This window comes from Apodemus sylvaticus, chromosome 17, assembly GCF_947179515.1.
Source record: "Apodemus sylvaticus chromosome 17, mApoSyl1.1, whole genome shotgun sequence".
Classification (NCBI taxonomy): domain Eukaryota; kingdom Metazoa; phylum Chordata; class Mammalia; order Rodentia; family Muridae; genus Apodemus; species Apodemus sylvaticus.
The window spans coordinates 70,253,852-70,265,997 of NC_067488.1; the positions used below are offsets into that span (position 1 = coordinate 70,253,852).

At 45.9% G+C, this 12,146-nt stretch overlaps 1 protein-coding gene across 2 annotated transcripts in view; it reads left to right on the forward strand.

Annotated features, from left to right (window-relative positions):
• Lima1 (LIM domain and actin binding 1) overlaps positions 1–12,146 on the forward strand; it is a 98,880-nt gene that overhangs the window by 49,024 nt on the left and 37,710 nt on the right. For both annotated transcript variants that reach the window (XM_052160168.1, XM_052160169.1), the window contains exons 3-4: positions 4,578–4,623; positions 9,878–10,342. In XM_052160168.1, coding sequence (XP_052016128.1) covers positions 4,578–4,623; positions 9,878–10,342 — 511 coding nt within the window. The remainder of the gene's footprint in view (positions 1–4,577; positions 4,624–9,877; positions 10,343–12,146) is intronic.

Genomic DNA, 12,146 nt, shown 5'->3' on the forward strand with positions numbered 1-12,146 from the left:
ATGGAGCTAGTGAGGTGGCTAAGCAAATCAAATCAAGACCCTTGCTGCCAAGTCTCATGACCTGAATTCAGTTCCAGGGACAGTATAGAAGGCAAAACCTGACTTCTGAAAGTTGTACTCTGACCACCTCCCACCCCTCCAAAAAAGATGAGTCAGCATCCAGCCATTGCTCCTTCCATTACTTTAAAACTCCTTCACACCACCTACCCACTTTCCTTCCCGTTTGCCAGTGCCCCGGGATCCCTTGTGTCCCCAAGCACCGGGGAACACTCTGCGGCCTGGAGGTCTTTGCTCAGGCGCCTGTGCCTTCAGGCTTTATCACACATTTCCCTCCTTGTAGATGGATTTCAGGCCTTCCTAGCCTAGAGGTTGTTTCTTTAGCTCTCCTTTTATTAAGTTTTTAATTAAAAACTTTAATTGAAGTCTGATGATAATGGCGCATGCCTTTAGTCCCAGCACTGGGGAGACAGAGGCAGGTAGATCCCTGAGTGTAAGGCCAGCCTGATCTGCAGAGTTCCAGGACAGCCAGGGGGGTTACACAGAGAAACCCTGTCTCAAAAACAACAAAACAGAAAAATTATAATTGTATGTTTCTGGAGTATAATATATTTCAACACATGAGTACATTGTGGAATAATCTCGGCATTTTCCCCATTTAGGCAGGGTCTCATAGAGCCCAGGTTGGCCTCAAAGTCGTTCTGTAGCCAAGGATGACCTTGAACTTCTGATGCTCCTGCCTCCACCTCCCCAGTGCTGGAATTACAGGTGTATGCCACCACGTGGCTTATGCGGTGCTGTGGGTCCATGCTCGACAGGCGAGCACTCTGAGCTGTTCTCCCTGTGCTCCGTAGGCTCTTCTGGTTTGGCTTGGTTTGATTTTTGGTTTTGGGTTTTTGGTTTTTGTTCTTTGGTTTTTGTTTTTGAGACATGGCTTCTCTGTGTAGCCAGCCCTAGCTGTCCTGGAACTCAATCTGTAGACCAGGCCGGCCTCCAACTCCCTGAGATCCTCCTGCCTCTGCCTCCTGATCGATGGAATTAAAGGCATAGTTTGGCTCGTTTATTTTATTTTATTTTTTAACAACACAAAACCAGGTTTGTTGAGTATGCTGTAGGGGTGGGGCAGTGTGCGTAAGGATGGACAGTGCTGCCTACTATCTTGTAATGCTATTGTGTGCTGCGTGAAGTTTACTATGGTGTTATTCAAATGCTCTTTTTTCCATCTCACCAGCTCTGCCCTGAAATGCTTAAGTCTATCTTAAGTTTGAGTAAACAATGCTCCCCATTTATTCTCTCTCTTGTCAATCAAAACTGGAGAAGCCAATAACAAGGCAAAAATAGACTAGGGTGGGACTCCCAGGGAGGGAGGGAGGGAGAGAGGGAGGGAGGGAGGGAAAAAGGGAGGGAGGGAAGGAAGGAAAGAAGGAAGGAAGGAAGGAAGGAAGGAAGGAAGGAAGGAAGGAAGGAAGGAAGGAGAGAGAAACAGAAACAGAAACACACACACACAGAGAAACACACAGAGAGAAACAGACAGAGACAGACAGAGAAAAAGAAAAGGGAGGACATCAGTACAAGGAAGGGGCCCCAAGAGGCATCATGGGAGAACACACCTGAAACCCAGAGAGCCAGAGCAATATAAAAATGCAAATATCTTGGAGGAGGTAGCCAGATTAGATTATAGAATTAAAATGGAATCATAATGACTGATTATTGTGCTCTTACGTTACAAATAAATCTTGGACTGTGTGTCATTATTGGGAAGGTAGCTAGGATAAAGAAAAACAGCTGCTATATTAATTTACTGTACACATTTATAATAGCATTAATTTTTATGGTCCACAGACTAAGTTGTTCATTAACAATCTGGTTTGTTGTTGTTGTTGTTGTTGTTGTTGTTTTGGTTTGGTTTGGTTTGGTTTTTGGTTTTTCGAGACAGAGATTTCTCTGTGTAGCCTGGCTGTCCTGGAATTCACTCTGTAGACCAGGCTGGCCTCTAACTCAGAAATCCCCCTGCCTCTGCCTCCCAAGTGCTGGGATTAAAGGCGTGTGCCACCACCACCCAGCTGTTCTTTTTCTTTGAAGGACTCATCCTGTAGGTAGATGTATTATTTAGATTTCTCTCTCTCTCTCTCTCTCTCTCTCTCTCTCTCTCTCTCTCTCTCTCTGTCTTTCTTCCCTCCCCCGTCTTTTTTTTAAGAGTCCAAATCCAGGTATTTACAAGTACTAGACAACAGCCACACTCCAGCCCTGTATGAGTTTGTTTGAATTATATTACAGAACTTTATCACCTTAGTTAGTTAGTTAATTAATTAGTTAACTTGTGCGTATATATTTGGGGATGTATTCCACAGCGCACATGCCACAGCATACATGTGGAGGGTGAGGACAGCCCTTGGGGTAGATCCCCTCCCTTTACCTTGTAAAACCTGGCAGGCAGCCAACACCTTTACCCACTGAGCCACTAGCCAGCCCCCAGCCCTGTGGTGGGAGTTTCCTGTGCAAACTGCTGGGATTGTGTTAACTTTAGCTCTTTTCTTTCTGTATGCCTGTCTGCCTGCCTGTCTGCCTTTCTGTCTTCTTTCTTTCCTTTTCCCCTCCCCCCCCTCCATTTTTTTTAGATAGGGCCTCATAGTACCCATGCTGGCTTTGAACTCAGGACAGTCTTCTTACAGGTTGGAAATGCTAGCTCAGTAGTAGACCGCTTGCCTGGTAAATGCAAGGCCTCGGCTTCTGTCCCCTGCCTCAGCCTCCCAAGAGCTGAGAATAGATTGGTGATAACACAGGCGGTTGGTTATTTTCCTCTTTTTTCTCCCTGGTGTTTGGGACATAGTAGACACCGAGAACTATTTCTTCTTCCCTCCCGCCCTCCCTCCTTTCCTTCCTTCTTTTACTGGTTCCCAAATCTTGTGTATGGGCATGCAAGACAGGCTGTATACACATTCGCCACCTCTCTCTCTCTCTTTTGTTTCCTTCCTTCCTTCCTTCCTTCCTTCTTTCCTTCCTTCCTTCCTTCCTTCCTTCCCTCCCTCCTTTCTATTTTGTGCCTATGGGTGTTTTGCCTGCATGTATGTCTGTGCTCCATATGCAGGCAGTGTTCGTAGGAGGCCAGCAGAGGGCATCAGACCCTCTGGGGCAGGGATCAGTGCCAGCTCTCTGAGCCCATCTCTCCAGCCCCCAGCTTTTTCTGCCTTTAAGCCTTCAGTCCTTCTGCCTCAGCTTCTCCAGCACCTGGCAATACTTAGTCCTTGAATAAAAATGTAACAGTTTTGAAATTATCTTTAGAATGAATACACCGTACAAAATTCATTCTGTGTTTTTTGTTTGCTTTTATTGTGTGATCAATATTAATTCCTCATTAGACATATGCGCACCAAATGTTCTCCTTTCTCCTGGCACTTTGACACGCTGATACTGTTCTGTGGTGCACATCCGTCTTTCGTTTTGTTGAAATACACTTGATCTATTTTTATTTAGTTGCCTGTTCTCTTGGTATCATATCTAAGAAGTCGTTGCCAAATCCAATGTCGTGGCTGGCATTGAGGAAGTGCCTCCATGAGACCTAGTTGTAAGGCATTTTCTCAATTAGTGATCAAAGGAGGAGGGCCATCCCTGGGCTGGTAGTCCTGAGTTCTATAAGAGAGCAGACTGAGCAAGCCAGGGGAAGCAAGCCAGTAAGTAACATCCCTCCAAAGCCTCTGCATCAGCTCCTGCTTCCTGACCTGCTTGGAAGTGTAAGCTGAATAAATCCTTTCCTCCCCAACTTGCTTCTTAGTCATGATGTTTTGTGCAGGAATAGAAACCCTGACAAAGACAATGTCTATACTGAGAAGGCTGAGGCAGGAATGCCTTGAGTTTAAAGATCAAAGCCTGCATGGGGTCTACAGTGAATGCTAGGTCAGAGTGGGCTACATAGCAAGATTTTGTTTTTTAAAAAGGAAGTGTAGGAGTGATGACATGACTGCAAGAGCCCTGGCTGCTCTTGTAGAGATCTGGAGTGTCATTCCCAGCACCAACATAGATGGCAGTTCACAGCCATCTTTAACTCCAGATCCAGCCGCTCTGATGTGTTCTCCTGACCTCTGTGTGCCCTGCACACACATATGTATCCTCAAGCACACACATATACACATAAAATAAAATAGATGTTATTGGAACAAAAAGAAAATAACCCAATCATAAAGCTTTGTTCTGTGTGTGTATGTGTGTGTGTATTTGTGTTTGTATTTGTGAGTTTGACCTTGAACATCTGACCCTACTCTCAGGACATCCAGTTCATATCTAGTTTGGACAGTGCCGGGGATGTAGCCCAGGGTTGTGCAGTGTTGGGTAAGCCCTCCAGCACCTGAACTCTGTCTACACGCCGCACCGTCTGCAGTGGTTTCTCATGTTTGACCTCATCCTTGTGAATCATCGTGTTATATCAGAGCATGGTCCGGGGCCCAGGAAGTGTGGGCACTATAATTCTATGCCACTCCTGGGAGGCAAAAGCTGGCAGAAACAGGTCTGCAAAATAGGTTTCTAAAAACGAAAAGAGTAAAAGCAAAGTTTAACCTGGTATCTTTTCTCTCCCTTCTCTGAAGGTACCAGAAAGCGGCTGAAGAATCAAACATGGAAAGAAAGAAAACCGTAAGTACTCAGAGGCCCCTGGCTTGTGGGACTTAAGCAGCCTGTGTGGCCCAGCCACGCCCTCTGTGGGGCTTGGGCGGCAGGACAGCTGAGCCCGGCATTTGTGCCAGGTGGTCTGACGGCCTGAAGCCATTTGCTGGGGGATGCTGGCTTGGGTGCAGGGAGTCCTAGCTTCAGTGTTTTACTTTGGATACCCCCGCCCCCCTTCCCTGCACTGAGAAAATGAGAGCAGGTGCCGCCATCCGGGCCTCCAAATGGAAGAATCTGCGTTTGAAAGGGAACTGCAGCTGTGCCCATCCTCCTCTAGGCTCTTTGCCTGAAGCTGGCCAAGTCGAGTTAGCAGCTTACCAGCTGCGGGTCCCTCCAGCGCCCTGCCTGTCCATTCTCCACTCTCCCTGCTGTAACTTCCAGCCGGGCCGGATCTGGTTCCTTTTTCTAGGATGGAGTCTCACTCTGCACCCAGGCTTTGATCTCACAGGTAGAGAAGTCCCTCAGCCTTAGCTCTGAAGGATTTAGTGTCATAGGAGCATGGCTTAGATGGGTGCGAGCCCTTGCCTGTTAACCTGCTCTCTCTGGGGATCAGTATTAACTGGGTCTCCAGCTTCATCGTCCTGTGATTTCAAAATCAAGCTCCCTGACACGTTAACAGAAAAAAAAAAAGCATTTGATGGTGGTGATTCATACCAATAATCCTAGCACTCAGAAAGCTGAGGCAGGAGGATGAGTTCTAGACCAGCCTTCCCTGCAGTATAAAACCCTGTCGAAAATCCATAAATATAAAAACAGAACAAAAGGAAAAAGCAGCATTAACTACTCCACCACCCGCTACTCTTGCCTTCTCTCTCCTGACTATTTTTCCTTTTATCCATTTAATTATCATGTTTTTGTAGGGTGCCTACTATGTGCTAAGCACTGTTTTAGACATTAAAAATATGGACTACATCTCAGGCATTTTCATTCTAGTGGAGGAAATAAACACACACACACACACACACACACACACACACGTCAGTTAGCAACTATTGGCTTAAAACAGCAGGAAAAAGGATGCAAAGGGTAGTTTAGGTGTGGCCCTCTCTTCTGGGACTTAAGTAACCCAGCGCTGAGGTCATGAGCCAAGGAGAGGAAAGATTCAAACAGAAAGCACGATGCATGTAAATGTCCCAAGGAAGTCATGTTAGGACATTCCAGGACTAGAAAGAGAAAGTTCTTCTTGGGAAGGTTGGAGCTTTAGCTCCAAAAATAAAAAAGGGTTTCTGGGAAATGTAGGAAGGACTAATGTGGCCCAGCTTGAAGCAAAGGCAGAAGCTTGCAGAGCAGCTCAGGACAGTGATAGGATGTAAAGGCAGCGAGCACAGCACTGGAGGAAGCAGGAGGATCAGAAGTTCACGGTTATTCTTAGCTACGTGGTCAGTTCAAGGCAGCCTGAGCTGTGGATTGAGGCTGTCTTAAAAGAAATGACTGTAATGATTTAGAAAAGATTGTGGCCAGGCAGTGGTGGTGCACACCTTTGATCCCAGGACTTGGGAAGCAGAGGCAGGTGGATTTCTGAGTTCGAGGCCAGCCTGGTCTACAAAGTGAGTTCCAGAACAGCCAGGGCTACCCAGAGAAACTCTGTCCTAAAAAACAAAAACAAAAACAAAAAGATTTTGGATTCTACTGCAGTGGTAGTATTGCAGTGAGAACGGCCCAGATACCATTCAATTAAGATACTCTTGATTGGGGCTGGAGAGATGGCTCAGTGGTCAAGAGCACTGGCTTGACTTCCAGAGGTCCTGAGTTCAATTCCTAGCAACAACATGCTGGCTCACAACCATCTGTAATGGGATCTGGTGCCCCCTTCTGATGTGTAGGCATACATGTAAGTGGACTACTGTATGCATAGTAAAGAAATAAATCTTTATTTAATAAATAAATAATAAAACTGTTAATCTAGAGAAAATCAGCTCTGGATCTGTTTCATATATGACTGGTCTATCTGTTGTCTGTCTTCCTTCCTTTAGTTTTCCAGTGTCTTAATATAGGGTTTCATGTGGCCTAGATAAGTTTTGAATTCATTATAGTCAGGATTAGCCCTGAAATCCTACTGGAACTATGGACATTCACCACCACACACTCACCACCAGCTCTGAGGTACTTTCTTAAGATAAACAAGTGAGCTGGGCAGTGGTGGTGTTCACCTTTAATCCCAGCACTCAGGAGGCAGAGGCAGACAGATTTCTGAGTTCAAAACCAGCCCTGGTCTAGAGTGAGTTCCTGGACAGCCAGGACTACACAGAGACAAGGCCATGCTGGATTACCTAGGCTAGTCTTGAAGTCACTCTGTAGCCCAAGTTGGCCTTTAACTTGTAACTGTCTGTGTCACCCTCCTGAGTAGCTGAGATTACGGCCTGTGCCGTCAAGCCTGAAGTGTTCATCATAATATGTCACCACTTGCCATAAGCCTGCTGATATCAAATGTTATATTATATACATGATCGCGGGCTCATGAATAAAGGGCACAGTAACTATAGAATGTATAGTTTATAGAAATAGTCTATAATAGTTTATAGAAACTGGACACCTTATCCAAAGTCACATGGCTGGATGGGGGTAGCTTGTGCAAGATAACACCTGTAGAGAATACAGAGAAAGAAGATGTAGGTTACCTATGTAAACAGTTTTCCAGTGGTCAACCCTGGCCTCTCAGCCTAATGTTCCTTTCATTTTTGGCTTTATTGATGATTTCTGTTGTGTAACTCTTTACTTCCCTATCTCGGCTTGCCTCTAGGCCTAAAGACATGGATGGAACAGGGATGGTTTATGGGCGTGGGATCATTAACGAGGTCAGCCCACGCTGCCTTGGGCTTCACCACATCAACCTTAACACTCTTGAAGTTGTACTTTTAAGAGCCCTTTTATTTTAGAGTTAATTATTTATTTATTCAATTTATGTAAGTACACCGTAGCTGTCTTCAGACACACCAGAAGAGGGCATCAGGCTCAGTTACAGATGGTTGTGAGCCACCATGTGGTGGCTGGGAATTGAACTCAGGACCTCTGGAAGAGCAGTCAGTGCTCTTAACCGCTGAGCCATCTCTCCAGCCCCAGCATATTTATTGTAAAAGGAGAATACAAAGCCACGAGTCGATCTCTAGGGAGGCAGCTCAGGGAAGTGCCGGCCTTGCAGATGTGGGGACTGGAGTTCGATCCCCAGAACCCTTGTTTAAAAAACAATTAGGCGTAATCTTTCTTGTAGTCTCAACCATAGAGAGACTGGAGACAGGATGGCTCCTGAGGCTCATTGTCCAGCCTGTATCCTAGCCTGCTTTGTGAGTTCCAGGGGAGGGAGAGATTGTCTTTAGGAAAAAATGTTAGTGTCTGAGGACTGACACGTGAGACTGTCTTACGGCCTGCCACACAGGGGCACATATGCACGCACACACAAACATGCATGCACATAAGTGAATGAGCTGTAAACATCTGGATGACCTCTAGACTACTTTTATATGCTCAGAAGTATAATCACTCAAAATATGGGATCTTCCTAACTTATAATTTGCTTTATTTTTTAATTGAAAAGCATATTCATATTTCCATATCAATAAAAATACAGTGATCTGTGTATCTGAAAAAGGTAGGGCCCAGTCACCAAAGTGGCTCCTGTGCAGGTCAGGTATGCAGGGCAAGTGAAGGGAGAAGCCTGGGTGATTCCTCTAGTCTGTGGCGGCACGTAAGAGGTCTGGCATGCTGCTGGCAGCACTTGCTTTGGGGGACACTTTTTATTTTCATTTTTTGACCCAGGGTCAAATGTGGTGCAGGCGAGCCTTACACTCCTGGGCTCAGCCCATTCCCCTGTTACAGCCTTCCAAGCGAGTAACTGGGAAACTGGGATTTGTGCAGTCATACCTAGCAGGAGCCTTTTGTGTTTCTTCTATCTCTGAGCTGTATGTGCAGCCTTTAGCCACAGTTTACGTCTGAGGATCCATCAGGTCTCCCGTAACTCTGTCTGTCCATGCCTCGCTGCTGCGCAGTGAAGTGGCTCTTAGTGTGTTCAGAAAAGAAGGAGCCAGAGACCTAATTCCCAATATAGCTCCTAATCCCCTAATTCTCTGACCGCTCCGGTCCTGGGCTGTCTGTCCTTTCTTTCCCACTTGGAACCCTGAGGCGTCACAGGCAGCAGGGATGGAGAGGAAGAAGGTACTAGCGGTTTGTGGCGTTTGGTTCGATTAGGACTTTCAAAGCACAGGATGCTTAATTTTACTTCAACAAGCATGTTCCCACTATTATTATACAGTGTCATTGACGCTTTGCTGGTTGATCTCCAAACCGTTGTATCATTTTTGACCCAAGTGAAAGTGAACTGTTCTCTTAGGTGTGTGGGTAAATGTGTGTCCTCTGTGTATCAAAGTGGGTGGTGGTTCTCTTCTCTTATGAGGCCTGTGTATTTCTCAACCAAAGGATCTGTAAAATGGTGCTTTTTCCAAGATGGCTACAAAGTAGATATAAATAATAGAGAGGGGGATGGAGGAAAGATTAGCTTGTTATGCAGAAATAAAATCCAAGGGCTGAGAATACAGCTCAGTGATTGAGCATTTGCCAGTCATGAAACAAGGTCCCCTTTTGACCCATGAGCCTGGAAAAAACTGTTAACATGTATGTAAATTCTATCAGCTATATGCTAATACCACCCAAGCAAAAACTGTAAATCTCCAGACTTTATGGATAGGTTCAGTCTCTAACATTGATCTCCGTAATTATAATTGGAATTGCATAGTTACTGTATCTTTGTCTTGTTTTTTTTTTGTTAGGAAAGAATTCCTAGCATTACATACTCTTGTTCTTTTGTGGCATACCTGGGTGAACTTCTATTCAAACATAGTTACAATGTTGAAGGTGCCTAGCGGTCTGCCTTTTCTTCTTGGTTTCTAGCGGTCTGCCTTTTCTTCTTGGTTTCTGGGCGAGTCTCGGGAGAAAAACAGTCTCTCCTTTCCAATGTAACTACACGAGATCTAGGCTGCTCTGCTACTCTTTGTCCTTATAAGGCTATCCTGTTTTATCACTTCCTGCTTCGGCTCCTGACTTTTTCCCTCTTCCTCTCTCTGGGCCCGGGGTGGATGCTCGCTCCTTGTGGCAGGGCAGTAACTGTTCACAGCTGTGTGAACCGGCGGTGGACCAGGCACAGCTTGGAGTTTTAACTTTCATTTTACAAAGACGCATGTTTGGCTGTTGCAGCAGGCAAGTTGTAACTGGTACTTACTTTTTGTTCCTCTAGAACACTGAAAGTCTCCCCCAGCACTTTAGAAGAGGGACCCTGTCTGTGTTAAAGAAGAAGTGGGAGAACCCGGTGGCTGGGGCAGAATTCCACACAGACTCACTGCCAAATAGCAGCAGTGAGGGTGGGCACACAGCAGACCACCCTTCTGCTGGAGTGACGGACAAGCCTGCTCCTGGAGCCAGAGCTGACCGGGAAGAGCAAACCCAGCCCAAACCTAGATTCGGATCTCGTCCGGAAGCTGTTATCCAGTGTCGGTATCCCCGCTTAGAGGACAGCCACGATTTTAAAGCCCAGGCCACAGAAAGCCAAAAAATGGAAAACTGTCTGGGAGATTCCAGGCATGAAGCAGAGAAGCCTGAAACGAGCGAAAACACAGAAACTTCAGGCAAAATAGAGAAATACAACGTTCCGCTGAACAGACTAAAGATGATGTTTGAGAAAGGTGAACACAGCCAAACCAAGGTAAGAGCCAGAAGGGCGTAGAGCTCACTTTGGGAAAACCTGTACTCGGAGGCTGGCTTTCTACGTCTGGCCAGCTGTAGCAGTCACTGTGTGCTCACTATGTCTTTTGATTCAGTTACATTCATAAAAGTCTCAAATGAACTATTTAGGGATGCTGGGATTTGAGTCCCCGTCCCGTTTCATATTCCGTCTAGCTCATTCTGGGATTCAGGTTGGGACCTAAAGAAGAGTCTAGATACAGACAGGACTGTGTGCTTTCAGACTCTCACCCTGTTAATTTGTCTTCTTGTGTCTTTTGTCATCTGCAGCCTTGGGGGTAAAACTGCTGTTTGAATAGCTGTCTGCTTGGAGCACAGCTGCAGGCTGAGGGTTAAGGACAGAGTTGAGCATTAGACTGAGGCTTGGTTGTCTCCGAGCTAGCTGAGCCCCTCTCTTCTCAACTTGCTCATCTGTGCCTCCCAACAAATGGTTTTTATCAGCTAACCTCTTCTCCCACAAAAAGCCGTAGCTGAGAGCCAGGCTAGTGTAGCTTTCAGGAGTTTTGACTTGCAAATGCACAGGGTTGTATTTTCCTGCATCTGCTAATGAAATTGGATCCTTCGTGTGCATTGCACACCAAGTCCCCAGAGGGAATTACTTAACTAGAAAATGAGTTACACATGCTCATGCCTTACAGAGCACTCCAGGGGCTGCAGGACTGGTCAGGGTTTCCAGTTTGCTCAGACTTTCCTACGTATCTGGCGTTGTGTACGGAATGGTTTGTTACGAGGGCCCTCATAATGAAACAAACAGATCTGACGGAGAGCAAAGCCATCGTTTACTGAGATTCCAGCTCCATGGGAAAGCTGTCTTTTCTTGAGCTAAATATTTGGCCCAGATCCCTGTATTGGTGCAGTAATAGTATGTGGCATTCCTTCTGAGATAAAGAAAATAGATCCTGGAATCCTGGGTTATGTCAGGGCTGGGGCTGTCAGTTCCTTCCAGTAACTCCCTGGCCTGCCGCCTTCCTGCTCAGGAAAGGTCTTACTGAACACATCTTTGAAACAGGGAAAATTTTCGGGCTTTTTTTTTTTCTTCTTCTGAGTTTGCACTTTAGCTCTGCCTTAATGCTGGAACCAATCAGCAAGAGATATAACCGCAAAGCAGTTTTATGGCTTTCCTTAAACTCCATTCTCAGCTTTTTTAGTTCCCTGGGCCTGCCAACTCCCTCTTTCCCCTTTATGGTCTTAATTTTTTTAAAAAAATTTTTTTTCATTTAAATGGGAAGAATTTTAAATGGAAGGGGGGAAATGTAAGAAATCCTAAATGGAGAGGAAGGGGCTTTGTGGTGATTCAAAGCGGCATTGTAAGTCTCCTTGCAGACCCTGCCGGGTGGGACGGCTGATGTCATGCAGCGCACACAATGTGGGTTCAGTGTAAAGGCCTTGTGCGTGTCAGAACTAGCCCAAGGTAGGAAACAACTAGGACAGCCGAAAACAAAAATGCTGATTATGTGTAAGACTCGGAAAGAGAGCTCTCTTCTTGTAAATGTCTAGTGAGAGATGGGTCAAGACAAGCCTGTTTAAAGAAATAGTCAAAGTGTGTGGGGTGGGGCATCGCATAAAGAACAATCCTGAGCTAAACACACTGTCCCATGGCTCCTGCCCATAATCTTAGCACTCGGGAGGCCGAGGCAAGCTGAGCTACGTGTGATCCCCTGTGTGGATTCCCCGACCCTGCAGAAGGAAGGAAGGAAGGAAAAGGGAGGCGGAGGGAGAGAAAAAGAAAGATCCTGCAGGATCACATCGGGCAACCTCGTGGCTAA